General features: G+C 41.6%; 1 protein-coding gene across 1 annotated transcript in view; it reads right to left on the minus strand.

Moving 5' to 3' along the window:
- rxfp1 (relaxin family peptide receptor 1) overlaps positions 1 to 5801 on the minus strand; it is a gene marked incomplete at both ends in the record, with an annotated part of 30356 nt that extends 24555 nt beyond the window's left edge. The window contains 3 exons of the mRNA XM_080465537.1: positions 5302 to 5407; positions 5672 to 5723; positions 5787 to 5801. Of these exons, the coding sequence (XP_080321663.1) occupies positions 5302 to 5407; positions 5672 to 5723; positions 5787 to 5801 (173 nt within the window). The remainder of the gene's footprint in view (positions 1 to 5301; positions 5408 to 5671; positions 5724 to 5786) is intronic.
- Positions 5802 to 15579: the final 9778 nt, after the last annotated feature.

Raw genomic sequence — 15579 nt, forward strand, 5'->3', positions numbered from 1 at the left:
AAATGAAAATTATTATCATTATTATAATATTCATCATTATGTTTACGAAAAACATGGCCATGGGGGAGGAGATAGGTAATGAGGAGGATGGGGCCGAGGACAGAACCCTGGGGGACACTGGAGGAGAGGGGAGGCGACTGGAGTGGGGCCAGAAAGGTAAGATTTGAACCAGTCCAGGTGTGTGTGTGTGTGTGTGTGTGTGTGTGTGTGTGTGTGTGTGTGCGTGTGAGATAGTCGATGGATGCTAATGTGTGGAGGAGGGTGGAGTGGGAGGTGGTGTCAAAAGCTCAGCTGCAGTCCTACACAGTCCACCTGATTTATACTCTTAAAAACTCCTAACCGGTTGTAATAAAATCCACTGTGTTGCTGCACAGAGTCTGAGTGTGTCTCAATGTCCAAATTGGACCTGACGGCTGGGACTATGTCCTGACTCTAACAGCCTGATTCAGAGGAACAGGCAGGAAAAAGGCTTCCGATGACAACTCATTTATTTCCAGTGGTGTTTAGCAGCAGGAAGATGTCAGACCTGGGAAGAACAGCTCTGAATTATTAAAAGTTTAGAAACTTTTGCAGAGACTGTCGAGAGAAGAGTTCATGATAAATATTGTCATACATGACAATGACAGGATTTTTTATTTCCTTTTCTCATCCTGAAAATAGACTCAATAACAAATATTTCTCAGTTGACAAATATACAAATGCCTTTTCACCACCTGTTTGATTTATATTACATGAACATTAGAAAATAAGATTCGCTGGCTCCTTAAAGCTGCAGAAAATCTCCAAACTGCTCCTAAAAGGTGTAAATAAATCTGAATTGATGCTCTGCTTCTTTTACACACACACACACGCACGCACACACACACACACCAAGGAACAATAACCCAACTTACAGCCTGGTGAGGTTATGCAGCCCTCTGAAGGCATCAGGATTCACGTCTCTTATTTTGTTGTGCTGGAGATATCTACATTGGAGAAAAGAGGAAAAAGCACAAAGCAGTCTGGTAATTTGAAGCACGAATACCGTGTAATGCTGTAATTTGGCTGTTTGCGTGACAAACAAGAAGAAAGCTTCTTAAACGAGGCATATTTGAGAGGATTTGGGGTTTAAACTCAAATTCTTATTCTGTGTGGGTATGAGCCATTGTGTCTAACTTATTAAAATAACTTTACATTACTCGGCAGGGTTCTTGGCGCCCAGCTGAGCTTCTCTGAAAACGGAGTTCCTCTCACAACAACTTTATCTTCTCAAGAATTTCTGCGGATTTTGAAGCTTCTTAATGAAAGTAAGATGGAAAATGTTTTCTCTTTTCATCTCTGGTTGGTGAGGTCGGATAAGTCGTAGGCTTAAGGGAAAACTTTCTGGAATTGTGTCACTTGCAAGTAAGAAATTGGACGAGAAGAAAGATGAACAGCATCCTGTGAGATCATTTTGTCTCCAACCAGTTTCAGTCTTTAGACCCTGGGGGGCGCTACAGAGTCCCTCTGGTAGCTAAAGGTAAATTCAAGAAGTCCTTCGACTGTGAGCGAATAATAATAGTTATTGTTCACGTATGTGCAGAAGAACTATTTACTACGGCCATGGTGTGCATGCCAAGTGGCAGCAACTCAGAAAAGTTGCGTTTTCTGTCGTTTCCACGACGACGGAGTCACAGCGATTTCAAACAGTTGTGTTTTCAGAGACTTTGAGCCTCGTTGCCTAAGGCCACTTTTACAGGACAACGTTGGTCGTTGAAGAAAACACCTTGTTCATTAAAGAAAAGCAGGGAAACACTGACAAAGATGTAGTTAGAATGCCGGGCCACGAGGGGGCACTGTTGCATGTTTATGTAATGAAACCACACATTCATGTGTGCAGAAAACAGTATGCCATAAACGTGAGCAAAATGGAGAGAACCAGATATTCGCATGGACAGATGATGAATTGGAAGTTATTTGAGGAGAATCTCAGCCAGGCCTGGAGACGCTGATCGGGAGGACCGGGACAATTCCTGGTGGGCCGGTCTGATGTTTCGGCCGCCAGGGCCGGTGTTCACTTCTTCTTGTGTTAATTTTGGCGGGTTTTTTGTTGTTTTTTCACAGCACTGGGTTGATCACACGCTGTTCCGGTAAGATGTTTAACTTTGCCTCCAAATCACTGTTCAGTTTAATTATCAGATCAATGAATTCTGTGGCTTTGTGGCAAATAACATGAAATTCTATAATTTGAATAATAGTCTGATGCAACGCCACATAACTGATAAACTTTGTCTTTTGGTTCCACCAATCAATAAGCCGTGTTTCTTCTTTACTTCCTCTCTGGTCAGTGTTTATTTCAGGCCACAGCGCCCCCAAACCAGCAGCTATTGTAATTTCTTGACGTTTTCCAGGCGGTTTGATCCGGTCTGTAAAGTGAAAGTGAACGCCACCGAACCAAATGAAGGGGTGAAAATTCTCGGCTCCCCTCCCTCCAAGTGAACCGAGCCCCGGACTATCAGAATGAGACGCTCTTTTCTGCTCCTGATACCTGCAGAAAAGCTGTGAACATTGCGCAGATCTCTGAGCTCATCGGAATGAAACCAACCGCTAAAAGCAGCTCCGTGTAACTTTGTCGCGTTTCGTCGGTCAGACTGGCTGCGTTGCTCTTCGGCCTCAACGACTCCAGCTGAGAGCCGGGGTCCAATGGTTTCCCACACCTTGCAGGTTTGTGCGTCGGCGTGTTTGTTGATTAAAATACAGACGTGTATCTTCCAGATAAACCTCCCGAGGGTTGACGGTCTGACACATCCAGATGCTTCATGCCAAAGGATCACATCTATTCTGGTGTTGCCTCAATACTGCCGGGGAATTATAAACAAAGACGGGATCCATACGCTGAACGGAACAATGCCTTGTGACAGCGCGGCTAAAACCTTGACAGCATTTCAGCTTTGTGGCTGTGAAAGTTCTTTGTTGTGTTTGCCATTTTCAGATTGAATGAACATGTGACTGGGCTCGTACTCATACATATGGACGGGATTCCTACAGAAGTAGGGCACGAGAGTAAAGGCAACATGGGACTAAATGAATTAATGTGAGGGAGAACTTACAGTTTCTGGAGGCTCTGGTACTTAAAGAAAGTGTTTGCTTTCAGCGTGTGAAGTCGGTTTCTCTGTAGAGACCTGGAGAATGAACATATTCACATATTTCAAGGTTTTCATCATATAATCAAGACTCATAATAATTCAACACTCATATTAAAAATGGCTCATATAAGGAGTTTTGCATTTATAACCCAGTTTCCAAAAAAAGCTGATGAATTCTTTAGTGGTGATGCTATGTCTTAATAACCCCCCCCCCCCCCCCACATTCCCATTCCACATCAAGTTAAAAGAATAATCACTGAATACATAATTACATTGTTAAGCTAGACATTAATATACGTGACGCAAAATATATGAAAATTGTGGCACTTCTGCTTTAAACTAAAATAAAACTGCTGTTTGATCAACAGTCTCTTACGTTCATGGAAATATGTAAAACAAAACAACAAACAAACATAAAATTATATGATCACATAATAGGGCAGTTTATTCCAAATAAACCAAATGATTGAAGTTTGGTACTCAAAACGTCCTCACATTGAACTTCATCCATCCATCCATCCATCCATCCATCCATCCATCCATCCATCCATCCATCCATCCATCCATCTTCTCCCTCTTATCCATTTCCAGGTGGCGGGGGTGGCAGTCTGAGCACTGTCACCCAGATCACATTGCACCAAGTAAGAACCTTCCTGCGGGTGGTGAGCCCACGGGAAGGTGGCGCCCGGCGTGGCATTGAACTCCATGTATTCCTTTTTTTTCATTTCTAAGTATCAACGGTTAAGAGTTAGCGTTAGACGAGTCGTAGTGACGACCAAGTTTAAAATAATTCAGCAGGACCAGGGTCCAATATTTTTACAGTTGGGGGTAAGAAGTCGGTGTATTTCTGTTTTTTTCTTGAATTGACTGTGTTGTGTTTCGTACTACATAAATAAAGTAAAATTAAATCAAATTATCTTCATTTCAGTCTCGTGTTGCCTGACTGAACGGAGTGTGTGTGTGTGTGTGTGTGTGTGTGTGTGTGTGTGTGTGTGTGTGTGTGTGTGTGTGTGTGTGTGTGTGTGTGTGTGTGTTTTAAGGCACCAGTCAGTCATGCCTGGTAAATGTCGACTGGATCCAAGGATGCTGTTTTGCAATTTAGGAACCATACTGTGTTGCAGCAGGTCATCACACTCCATGGTGCAGCTACTGAGGATTACCAATACGTTCTGGGGTGGATTGGAATTCCTCCAGGGAGAAAAAGGAGTGGAGAGAGAGAGCGAGAGCGAGCGAGAGAGTGCAAGAGTGAGAGCTGACCTACTTGATAACCTTGCTAATAATGACCAGCTGCTTCCTGTTTCACTTGAAGGGCTGAGTTTTATTCACTTGTTTCGTGCCTGAACATCACCTTAACCTCATCGTCACGTCAGAAATGGGTTAGATATTTTCTACTGCTGGCAGTGTGGAAAAAAAAAAGACCTAATAATAATGGGTATGTGTCTTGTACGTACACATATTTTTAACATTAAACTGAAAGACGTTGAATTTTGGGAACTATTCCGACGTTCATTATACAACAAACCTTACATAACTTCAACAATAATCCTGCCTACTATAATAAAATGCCCTCACGCAGCCATTGTGGGGGTATTTCAAGCAGCTGAGAGCTCAAAATGCTAATTAAATGTACTTTGTAAGGAGTAAAAGCAGCTGCAGGATCACAGAATTACAGAGGTCTGTTGGAAGAAGATAACAGTTCCCATGGCTGTCACGTCCCGTGTTTAGTCTATTTAGATGTCTTTTGGTTTGTGCCGCATTCACACTGCAATGGGATGATGCCACCTGAGTTTATCTGGAAACTCTTTCCGCAGAAGGTTCAATTCTTGCGCTGACTTTGGTTTGGTGCAGAGAAGGTCCTGGTGACCTGCTCTACCAGAGGAGTCACATCAAATCTGATGTACAACCCAACAAGCTCTACGGTTAGACACACTTCACATGGCACAGGAACGTGAGGTGGAGTCAGGGAACAGCCTTGGAAATCGGTGAACACTATATTTAAACCTTTTTCTTTCAGGTAAATCCTTGTGACAGTGACGGGCAATCACAGTGGCAGATTAGGCTTGAGAGAAGCGGATATTGACTGTGGCACTTCTCACAAACTCTGACAAGTCGATGTCATTAATGACCGGCTTTCGCAGGATTGCTTGAGCTTCAGAAACACTGGAGGAAAAAAGAGACAGGGTTATTTTCTACTCACATCATGGTGACATTTGTTGCAACCACTGGGATGTCTTCAAGCAGAGCGCCGTCGCAGTCCAGCTCCAAGTCTCGGCACTGGCAGAGCTCAGGAACGACACCCAGCACTGGAATTACAGGGAGGGAAGGAGCATCAGAGGAGGTGTCAATCAAACCCTGCGGTCTGTGAAGGACGCAAACCTCCTCGCCCTGCTGGTAGAGGATGAAAGATCTGAGTTTAAAAAAAAAAAAAAGGAAAGGCCAAGCTGATATGCGGAACGAAGGCTAGTTAGCACGGTTACACACACGGTTGAATATTCCTCAGAAAGGCCGACTTTCATCACCTTTGATTACATTTACGGTTGGATTAAATGAGCAGATGACAGAATTACATTGAAGAACCTGCCAAAGTGAGCCCCAGAAGAAAGAGGCGAAGGCTTTTCCCTGAGAGGAAAAGACATATTCAATCACAGATACAATTTATCCACCTGCTCTTTCTACCCCCACCTTATGCATGTACATGGTGTGACCTGTGGACCATGTGCAGGAGGCCGCTACTCCCTGACTCGTCACCACTGGAGCTATTCGTGCATTGAAATAGAAATCATGGCAATGAAAGAGATTAAAAATTGTCAGGACTGACCTCAACATTTCTGTCGAACATCTCTTAACAATGGTAGACAAGCCTTGACAGATTTGGAAAGACAATCAACCAATGAGATAGGCCGCTGGTGGGAGAGGATGGGGAAATCAGAAGAACCAAGCAGATGGCCACAACTTGAAAGAACTGAAAGATTTTTCTTTGATACAGATAGTTTTCTATATGAAGCAGAGAACATTACGAATGACATCTGCTACAGATTTATTCAGTTCCATTCAATTTTGTTTCCACAGTGCTGAATACAAAACAGTCATTTCAAAGAAGTTATGCAAAGAAAACCAACAATTCTAGAAGAGCAAGCAGAGAGACAGTCGAAAAATAAAGAAAACCTTTTAAAAGGGCCATATTATGCATATTATGACTTTCTAAAGTTTTACCAACAGTAATAATCGTCCCCATACCTGGACTGACGTCCCAGAAGTGAAGACAGTCTGTCCTCTCTCTCCCTGGCTTGTTTCAGGTTTTAAAAAGTGTGTTGCTCCAACCAGCCAATCAGAAATCAAACCCTATATCGTGTCATCGGGGGTTTAGCCAATCCCAATCAAGGTAGGCCCTCCCTTTGACTCCTCCCACAATTAGGCAGCTCTGCTCTGGCACATGGCACCACGAGAGGAAGTACTTCCTCCTCTTCCCAAGATGGGTGTGTGTGGGCGGAGCCAGTCCAGCTCACACAGACACAGCAGATTCTGAATGCAGCTCCTATGATCCAATATTCAAATGGAGGAAAATCAAGGAGGAGCTAGAAACTTTGAATACTGAAGGTTTCTGGACCGACCAGACCAGGAGGAGGAGGAGAACAGGAGGAGGAGGAGAACAAGAGGAGGAGGTGAACATCTGGAGAATATGACTCTTTTAACAAGAAAAAACTCAAAGGGGGACGGGGATAAAACAGAGAAATTGTGGGGAGGGATTCGCTCTTCAATGATCACCTTTTGTTTCTGTTGGATTAACAGACTCAGCTGTGTCGTCATCACAGAAAGCTAAAGGAATAATTTATTAAGAGTTAGAGCGGTTGCTCGCCTGTCTGTGAACTCAAAGCACACCAACAGTCCAGTGCATCATGATAACATCCTCCTGACACATCGGAAAACGACAGCTCGACTGCACGGGACACAAGTGAACTAAATTAAATAACCGGCATAATAACAAACCAATTCACAGAAACCTGGCAGCTCAATATCAGCAGTTAGTGGAAGAAAACCAGGAAGATGCGCCGTCGCCTCAAGTGATGCAAATTATTCTGAACGTAACCAATTAAATGCTGCTCCACGTCTCCGCCTCAAGCAAACGACAATCTTTCAGTTTGTTTTGTTTGATGACCCTCATACAGATGGAAAAAACAGAAGTGACGACTGATTACACATATATCACCTATTGTGGGTGCTTGTATGAGTGACAGATTATAACCTAAACTGTCGATATTGAAATGAAGACGAGTAGTCAGTGAGATTTCTTCGTACATATGTATTAAAAAAAATAAAAAAGTAACAATGCAGTCTTGTAAAATCAAAGTCGAAACACTGAATTTTAAACTGTAAATGTGGTTTTCAGTTGCATTCAAGTTCTTGAAATGCTAAAAATGTGTTAAACAGTAAACACTTCCACTGAGAAATGTCAAGGAGAAACTTGAACAAGAAAAAGGCAGACTGCTGAAATATCAAAAGATTTTGAAAACGATATCGGTTTTCCACATCAACAGCAGAAATGTTGAAAATGATAGTAGTTCAGTTAGATCGTAGAAGCAATTTTCATATTGGGTTCGGAATGTGGCCATTTTGCAAAGAAATCGCTGACAAAAGAAATGATCAGGGATATTGCAAATGACACACAGATGACTGAATAAAGAACAAAAACATTTGTTTTGCCTTTTTGTGTTTCTTCTTTGTATTGTTGCCTTATGGAGTACTTTATATTTCAATTCAATTGTACCGTGGACATCTCAGAGCTAAGGTAGAATATTTATTGACATTCCCCCAGGTGATAAATCTATATGATCCAGCAGAACAAGCACCAAAACAGAACAATAATTAAGGCCCAATATGAAATGAATAATGGCCACTAACACAGAATAAGACAAGAGAGAGGATAAAATGGAATACGGAGCAATATACATTAAAATAAAATAAAAGTATAAACGGTTTAAATGACAACAGTGAAAGTACATAATATGTATCGCATGGTAGAACACTTTACAACAATAGCTATGACATGCTGGCTTATGAAATAATTCAATTTAAGCATTTTCAACTGACTCAAGCTGATTCATAATATAAACAGACTTCAGCCTTATATACCAGAAGGTATCTTAGAAAAGTGAGGACACCTCATATTTTCTGTGAACATTTTTATCTTTTGATGAGACAACACTGAAGAACAGTGTCATCTCTTCAGTGTCCCATCAAAAGATCTAATTAATCATTTACAGAAGTGTGATACTGGGGGTCCGCTTCCGGCCCACCGAGCGATGGCAGCTCAGAAAGAGCACTCTCAACCGCAGTGAGAAAAACGTCCTCAAGTCAATTTTACATAAGTCTTAGCGCTTATTGGAACTAACTGGGAAGAGGGCGAGGATGGCGTCTAGAAACAAGAGCAAAAAACACGGCCAAAGAGCGGAGGAAGGCGGCGAAATACCGCAACATGGGGAGGCTAATGCTAGCTCACCTGAGGCTAACCAACGCAGCACCAGGAAGGATGAAGAGGAGGCGGCGGACCTGTCCCTGATACTGAGAGAGATACGCCACTTCAGACAAGACAACAAAAAACAGCTGGAGGGCATCAAAGGAGAGATCGCAAAAAACAATTTCAGGTTAGACGAAGCTGAAGGGAGGATCGTAACGAACGAGGACAGGCTGCAAGATGTCGAAGATGCGTTAGCCGAAATGTCTAAAATACTGGAGAAGCTCCAGTCGAAGTTGACAGAACAAGAGAGCCGTGCAAGGAGGGAGAACGTGAGGATCTACGGAATTCCAGGAGGAGCAGAGGGTGGAACCAGGTCATTGATCCCGCTTGTGGAGAAACTGCTCCGAGAGAGTCTGAACATCCCCGAGACACAGGACAGGCAGATTGAGAGAACCCACCGGGCGCTGGCGCCTCAGCCCCCAACAGGCGCTCAACCAAAAGCCATTCTGGTCAAATTCCATAATAATAAATAATAAAACAAAAGAAGAAGTAATTAAACTAGCATGGCAGAAGAAAGGCTTCACATGGGAATACTACAAGATCAATCTCGACCATGATTACAACGGCAATTCTAGCCAGACGAAAGGAATACGCAGAGGCATGGAGAGCCCTGAAGGGAAACAACATACGGTTCCAGACCCTCTACGCCGCGCGACTGAGAGTCTTTTATGATAACGAGACAACAACCTATGAAACGGTGGAGAAGGCGACGGTAGACATGGCGGGACGCGGATTGCCGGTGAAAATAATCACACAACCGAAGTCACTGATGGAGAAGATACAGTGGGAGTCATGGCAAACGGCCCGAGGGCAGCGAGTTCCCCGAGCCAGCAGAGCACCAGGCCAAGGAAAAGCTGCAAGCATTTCGTCTGGTTCAGACGGAGAACACAGACTCACTAGAAATTAAGCATTAGGTCCGAAAAGACATGTCAAGCTCAGGGTACATTCAAAACATATAAACTAGACGTAGACAATGCAATCATAAATGGGGCGGTCGAGACACAAAGTAAGAAAAAAAGGACAAAGAAGAGGACAAAGAAGAGGGTTATGATACAGAGGTTATCCCTCAGGTTCGGAACAGGTCAGTGAATGGACCAAAAGGTGGGAAGTTTGGAAAGTTGTTAAAAGGTTCGATGTTCTTGATACCCATCTTAAACATGTTCTGGGGTTTTGTTACTTTGTTCATAAGGGACTGCTTACCACTTTTTGAGAGAGAAAGAATTACTTTAATTCTGTTAAAATAATACACAAGGAAATCCGGTCAGAATAATTACATTTAATGTGAAAGGGGTTTTAAACCCAATTAGAAGGAGCAAAATTTTGAAGTTTAAAAAAGAGAAAGCACAGGTAGCCTCCCTTCAAGAAATGCATGTGAGTCAATCTGAGCATGTGAAATTAAAAAGGATGGGCTTTAGGCATGCATTTTTCTTCTCATATAAGTCAGGTCATAAGAGAGGAGTCGCCACTCTAATATCAAACACAATAAACTATGAGCATATATCAGAAGTTCGGGACGAGGGTGGAAGGTTTGTCAAGATAACAGAGGGTATTAAAATAACGTTTGTAAATGTTTGCGCCCCACTAGGAAGCGATTGGAAGTTCTACAGAAAAATATTTGATTCGATGGTGAATTCCCAGGGGGTAGTATTATGTGGAGGAGAGTTTAACTTTAGGCTAAACCCTAAACTTGACTCAACGGGAACGTCTATTCAGAGTAGAACCCTAACTAAGAGAGTGACATCGCTGATGGAAGAGCTGAACATTATAGATGTTTGGAGGGAACTGCATCCAACTAGTAGAGACAACACACACTAATCACCCCCACACTCAGTTTATTCAAGGTTAGATTCTTTTTTTATGTTTAGTACAGACAGATTTAAAATAAAAGACTGTAACATAAAGACAATTGACCTTTCCGATCATAGCCCAATTTCTTTGGCCCTAACTCTAAAAACAAAATTGAAGAGAACGCAATGGAAATTAAATTCTAATATACTCAATGATCCCAAAACAAGGGAGAAACTAGAGGGAGAAATTAAAGACTTTCTAGACATCAACAACTCAGGAGAAACATCACCTGTAATCCTGTGGGACACACTGAAGGCGGTAATGAGAGAGAACCCTTAACCTCATACATGAAGAAATTGAAGGGGCAAAGATTGCCAGACCTGCAGGGGAAATTAAAACGGTTACAAGTGGCAGACAGTAACAAATCAAACCCTGCACTAAAAATAGAAATAAAAAAACTAAAGAGTGAAATCAGTGACATATACACTCTAGACACTCAGAGAAAAATCCCCTTCCTGAGGCCAGAAAAATTATGAGGCAGGAGGCAAATCTGCAAAGTTTTTAGGATACAAGCTACACAAACAACAAGAGGAAAATACAATTCATGAAATAAAGAATCCGAAAACCAATGTTTTGGAAAACAAATTAGAGAAAATTCAAGAGAGCTTTAAAATATTCTATCAAGAAATATACTCCCAACCTCAAGCGAGAACCAAATCGACTGTCTTCTAGACTCCCTAAACCTGCCGACACTCACAAACCCACAAAACAAAAAGTTGGTGCAACCGAAATCAATCAAGGAAGTGGAATTGGCTTTTTCTAAACTAAAAGCAGGAAAGTCCTCAGGTACCGATGGTTTTACCACCGAGTGGTACAAGTCCTTAATGTCACAGTTATCACCACTACTGCTCAATACATCCAGAAAGGACAAACTCCATCCTCCTGGAGGGAGGCAATTATTTCAGTCATCCCTAAGGAAGACAAAGACAAACAATGTGGTAACTACAGACCTAACAGTGTTCTTAATTTGGATTATAAATTGTTTACATCCATTTTAGCTCGGAGACTGGAGAAACTCTTGCCTCAGTTTATTAACTTAAACCAAACAGGATTCATCCAACAAAGACAAACCTTGGACACAAAGGAAAGGGAATTACATGTATTAGGACAGATAACTAAAGACAAAACTGAATCAACGGTCGTTGAATTAGATGCAAAGAAAGCCTTTGACTCGGTCAGGTGGTTATTTCTGTATAAAGTGTTAGGAAAGTTTGATTTTCAAGAAAATTTTATCAGAGTAATACAGGCCTTTTAGGACAAGCTTACAGCCCGAATAAAGATTAATGGGGATCTTTCTGATTCTTTTGTTCTACTACTACTACTACTACTACTACTACTACTAACTTTATTTATAGAGCACTTCAAAAACAACACAGTGTGCCAAAGTGCTGTACACAGACAGAACAATAAAAACAAAATAAAGCAATAAAAACAATAAAAATAAGTACAAATGTTAAAAACAATAAAAGTCAACCTCTCAGACTGAGTTAAAAGCCAAAGAGAAAAAGTGTGTTTTTAGAGATGTTTTAAAAACAGGAAGTGAGTCGGCATGTTTGATATGCAGAGGAAAGTCATTCCACAATTTTGGGCTGCGACTGAAAAGGCAGGATCACCTCTCTGCTTCCTCTTGGTCTGAGGGACAAACAACAACGACTGATCCGCCGACCTGAGAGAGCGAGGGAGTGGACGGCCGGAGTAGATCGGACAAATAATGTGGGGCAAGGCCATGGAGGCATTTAAAAACAAATAAAAGAATTTTAAAATCAATCCTAAGACGAACAGGGAGCCGGTGAACTGATGCTGAAACTGGTGTGATGTGCTGGTGTGTTCTGGCTCCTGTTAAAAGTCGAGCAGCGACATTTTGGATCAGCTGAAGACGTGAGAGTGAAGACTGGCTGAGCTCAATGTAAAGTGCATTGCAGTAATCTAACCGAGTGGTGATAAAAGCATGGATTAAAATCTCAAAATGATCCAAGGACAGGAAAGGTTTCACTTTGGCGAGTTGTCTTAACTGAAAAAAGCTGGACTTGACCACTGATTTAATTTGTAGATCTAATTTAAAATCCGAGTCCAGTCTGACGCCGAGGTTTTTAGCCGAGTGCGTTAAGTGTTGACTTAGAGGACCCGGATCAACATGAACCTTGGTGGAACCACTGGACCCAAACAACATGACCTCGGTCTTCTCATTGTTTAAATGTAAAAAGTTCAGGGACGACCAGGCCTTGATTTCAACAATGCAGTCAAGGAGTGGATTCACGGAAAAAGCATTTTCTTGATTAAGAGGAAAATAAATTTGGCTGTCGTCAGCATAAAAATGAAAAGGGATGCCATGTTTCTGTAGAATCGATCCAAGAGGAAGCAGGTAGAGGGAGAATAGAAGAGGACCAAGTATAGAGCCTTGAGGCACTCCACATGTAAGAGGCGCTGCAGAGGACTCTACGGTTCCAACACGGACACAGAAACCCCTATCCGCTAAATATGACCTGAACCACTTTAAAGCACCGCCCCTTATGCCCACCAAGGTCTCCAGACGAGACCGAAGGATCTGATGGAGGGGAGAACAAGACAGGGCTGCCCCATTTACCCCCTACTGTTTGTTTTATCTATCGAGCCCTGAGGCCAATTAATAAGGCAAAATGAGGATATCAAGGGTGGAACAGTGGCAGGGACCGAGCAGAAGGTGGCGTTATTCTCAGATGATGTTTTGATCTGTCTGGAGGAGTCTGAGAAATCTTTTACAGAACTGATGAAGTTATGAGCTGACTATGGTAAACTATCAGATTTTGGATGTGTTGAGCTTATAGCCTAAACTTCAATCCCTCCAAAACCATACAAGGAGTACCAGCTCAAATGGGAAGTCGAGTCATTAAGACTTAGGAATATAGCCGACAAAATATCTTTCAAAATTACCAGAAGAAAATTATGGACCAATATCTTCAAGAATAAAAGCAGACATGGAATCTTATCCCCTATCTGAATTTGAATGCAAGGGTAAGGACAGTCAAAATTAATATTCTTTCTCGTCTATTAACGTTTTCCGGACTCTCCCAATAGAAGTAGGTGACAATCAATTCAGAGCATAAGACAAGTGGATTTCTCGTTTCATATGGGAGGGAAATAATTCGGTTTAACATCTTACTGCTAGGAAAGGAAAAATGGGGCATGGCACTCCCATGCCTAAGAAGATACGACTCCGCCTCACAGCTAATCCCTTAATTGTACTGGTGTAACAAGGAATATAAGGCTAATTGGAAGACATTAGAACTTAATATAACACCACATTTTCCTTTACAAGCCACAATAGCGGATAGAGCACCGGCGACAAAACTGGAAAATTTAAAAAATCCCTGGATTAACCTCACGTTAATCCATAAGATGCTCAAACGTTTCCGATGGTGCGACTATGACACGGAATTTCTCCCCAACAGAGGAGACAAGAGATTTGTATCGTGGATAGAGAAAAGACTCTTCTTCTCATTTATGAATGAAGGTGATCTACAAAGTTTTCAGGCCCTGCAGGCCAAACATGACCTCGAGCAGAGAGATTGTTTCAGATTCCTTCAACTGAGTGATTATTTCAATCAGGAATGCAGAACAGTAATCGTATCAACTGCAGACTCTGAATTCTTTAAAACCTTAAAATCAGCCTTCAACTCAACTTTGAACAACGTCATTTCTAAACTGTACGATGCCTTATTCTATACAGAAAATGACAACACGCTGTATATTAAGGAGAAATGGGAGGGAGAAGCAGGAATGAGGATCTCAGAAGAAACTTGGGGAGATCTCTGTAATTTTCATTGGTCATCAACCAGCTCCAGGACCACCAGGACACCAGCTCCACGGACTGGAGAGAACGCTGCTGGAAAAATGTGAGGAGATTCTTTAAAACGCTGAATCAAGAGAAATACAGGAAAACAAATTCCAGGTGTTGGAGACAGAGGCGAACGACTTCCACACATTCTGGGACTGTCCCAAACTGAACACTTACTGGAGTGGCATTGGGACAACAATAAATACAGTATTCGAGACCCACATACCCCTGAACTTTGAAAAGCTATACGTGGGCCACATCCCTGTTTGAAGCATAGGAAGGAAACTAAGCTGCTGCAGGCCCTTTTGGCGGCGAGTAAAACAGCTATTACCAGAACGTGGCTAAATCCAGAACCACCTAAACTGGAAGATATGCATGGAATTATACTGGAAATATTTATAATGGAAAAATTATATGAGAATTCAAAAAGACAAATTTGACCGAATATGGAAGAAATGGATTTAATATATATCCCCAACTAACACAGGCTTTGTATGACCCCTTCAAAGTTTCATGAAACCGTCCTCCGCCTCCTTTTTCTGTTCTCCTCCCCTCTCTCTTCTTTTGAAGACCTTTTTCTCCGAAGAAAATTTGAAAGTGAAAGCACCCTTAGTTCAATTGTTCATATTGTTGTATATTTTTGTGTGCAGTGTGTATGTCTATGTACACAATGTATGTGTGTAGTGGAAGTGGAAACCAGCATAGAAGTGCAAGCTGTATATATGTGGGCAAGCGAGATCATTTAGATATACTGAAGAGCAAACATGCAAAATTGGACTCAGTGAAAGAATGTTTAATATGCTCTCGAAACTTTCTGACTATGGACAATATGCCCAAATGAATATGTACATAATGCTATATTAAGACAAAGGGAAATGGAATACATGTAAAATATGAGTTGTCACAAATTGCTAATGCTTTTTTCAAATAAAAAAAAAAGAAAAAGAAGTGTGATACTGTACATATCATCCACCTTTATCCAATATAAAACAGAACAAAAACCAAACATGCTATTATTAATGGAGGGGGGTGGGATTTGATAAGTTACACTTCTTCCCACCCCTTTTCAGATTCAAACAGAGTATATTGTTCTGCTGTTATTTATTCTGTTGGTTTTGTAAGATATCTTTAGCTTATTATGAACTGTTTATTTGATTTTGTGAATGTACGCAATGAACAATGACATTTATAAAGGATTAAACTCTAAAATCCTAGAGTATAGACCTAGGATATATACATCGCAATCATAAACTGATCAAGTCACAAACTCTGATTTTGTATTCATTTATATCCTAAGA

The sequence above is a fragment of the Lipophrys pholis genome (genome assembly GCF_963383615.2).
Source record: "Lipophrys pholis genome assembly, chromosome: 6".
NCBI lineage: Eukaryota > Metazoa > Chordata > Actinopteri > Blenniiformes > Blenniidae > Lipophrys > Lipophrys pholis.